Source organism: Gavialis gangeticus, unplaced genomic scaffold (genome assembly GCF_001723915.1).
Source record: "Gavialis gangeticus isolate Ggan-Ray unplaced genomic scaffold, GavGan_comp1, whole genome shotgun sequence".
Taxonomy (NCBI): domain Eukaryota; kingdom Metazoa; phylum Chordata; order Crocodylia; family Gavialidae; genus Gavialis; species Gavialis gangeticus.
The window spans coordinates 209027338-209028819 of record NW_017729032.1 but is presented as its reverse complement, the minus strand read 5'-3'; the positions used below and the strand labels follow the sequence as shown (position 1 = coordinate 209028819).

At 46.4% G+C, this 1482-nt stretch overlaps 1 protein-coding gene across 2 annotated transcripts in view; it reads right to left on the bottom strand.

Moving 5' to 3' along the window:
- The window catches only part of LOC109303404 (histone H4 transcription factor-like), a 21549-nt gene extending 20442 nt beyond the window's left edge, over window positions 1–1107 (bottom strand). For both annotated transcript variants that reach the window (XM_019525613.1, XM_019525614.1), the window contains exon 1: window positions 676–1107. In XM_019525613.1, the coding sequence (XP_019381158.1) occupies window positions 676–820 (145 nt within the window). In that variant the 5' untranslated portion in view covers window positions 821–1107. The remainder of the gene's footprint in view (window positions 1–675) is intronic.
- Window positions 1108–1482: the final 375 nt, after the last annotated feature.

Genomic DNA, 1482 nt, shown 5'->3' with positions numbered 1-1482 from the left:
CCCCACCCCCCCCCCCCCCCCCCGCCAATACCTCCCCCACAACTCACCCAGCACCTCCTGGGCTCTGGCCCTTCAATCCCTGCTCCCCATAGACTTACCAGCATCCAGCTGCTGAGGCTGCTCTCACCACCCTGCCCGGCTGCATGCCAGCCACGTGTGCACACACACATGCACATGGTGCCCCGTTGTCTCCAATCGCCCACCCCTTGTTCCCAACAGTGGAGCAAAGCAAAATCCTAGTCACTTGTTCAGATTTAAAAAAAAATGCCTGGATGGAGATCAGAGGACCCAAAAAGAGGGCATGTCTGGGAAAACTGGACCTATGGTAACCCTACTTAATATACAAACTCCAGAACACTAAATGTTATTAATTTTTTTCTTTGAGACTCCTAATTTAAATAGTTTCATCCAAGATGGCTCAAGAAAAAACTTCAAGTTAAAAATTTTACTTCATGGCCAGACCTATTTTATTCCTATTTTAGTATAATATACACACGAAAATAAAAAGAAAATACAGTATAATCAGATGCAATGAAAAATGTCTCAATGCTGCAATTGACTACATTGAGCTCTCTGATTTCAGCTTACCTGCTCATCACCCTCCAGATCAGAACCATAGAGTACAAAATCCTCAAAATATTAATATTGTCCGTAAAATGACTGAGACATTATTACCTGCTCTTTCTAGTTGTAGATATTCGTTCAAGTGCTCTGCAATGTGGCTAAAAAGCTCCTCCATGCCTTTTCCTACAAAGAGACATCCTTGCCATTCACATGGTAAGAGGAGTTTGGAGTTCTTCAGCTCGTTTCCAGGGGCCATTGCTTAAAATCTACAGAAGTGCAGTTATGCGTCTTATATTTCCATGTCTATATCTTATAAAAGCAGCTGTTGTGTAAGTTAGTTCCCAAACAATAAGTACTTGAACATTTTAAGTGGGTTGGGGGAGGGCAATACGTTTCCAAATTGAAAATGTCACCTTGTGAATGCATAAGCCTTGGGTTTTACAGATGCTGTAGTTTTAATTGCACTGGCATAATTAGAGCAGTATAACCACCTCTACTTCTAAATCAAAGGTGCTCAACCTCCGGCCCATGGGCCAAATCCGGCCCACTAAATGATTATCTGCACCATGGGTTGGACAACTTGGCAGCGGGGAGCGTTAGGAGACTTGCAGAGTCAGCACCAGCCTTACCCAGGGCAGTGCAATGAAAGTGGAATCAGGGTGGGGCCCAAAACCCACATGTCCAGATCAGGCTGGGTTGCTCCCAACTCCCATGTGTCCAGACCCCACAACGTGTCAGGATCAAGCCTACTCCTCCACTCTCCACCCACGTCTGACAGGGGGTCGCTCTACCTTGCCACTGTCTTGTCTGACAGACGGATTGAAGTCAGATCAGGCCTATCCCCTGCAGAGACTTGGCACCACCCAGCCAGCCCAGGAGGTAAAATGGTTGGCCACCCCGGTCCACGACACACTTTTA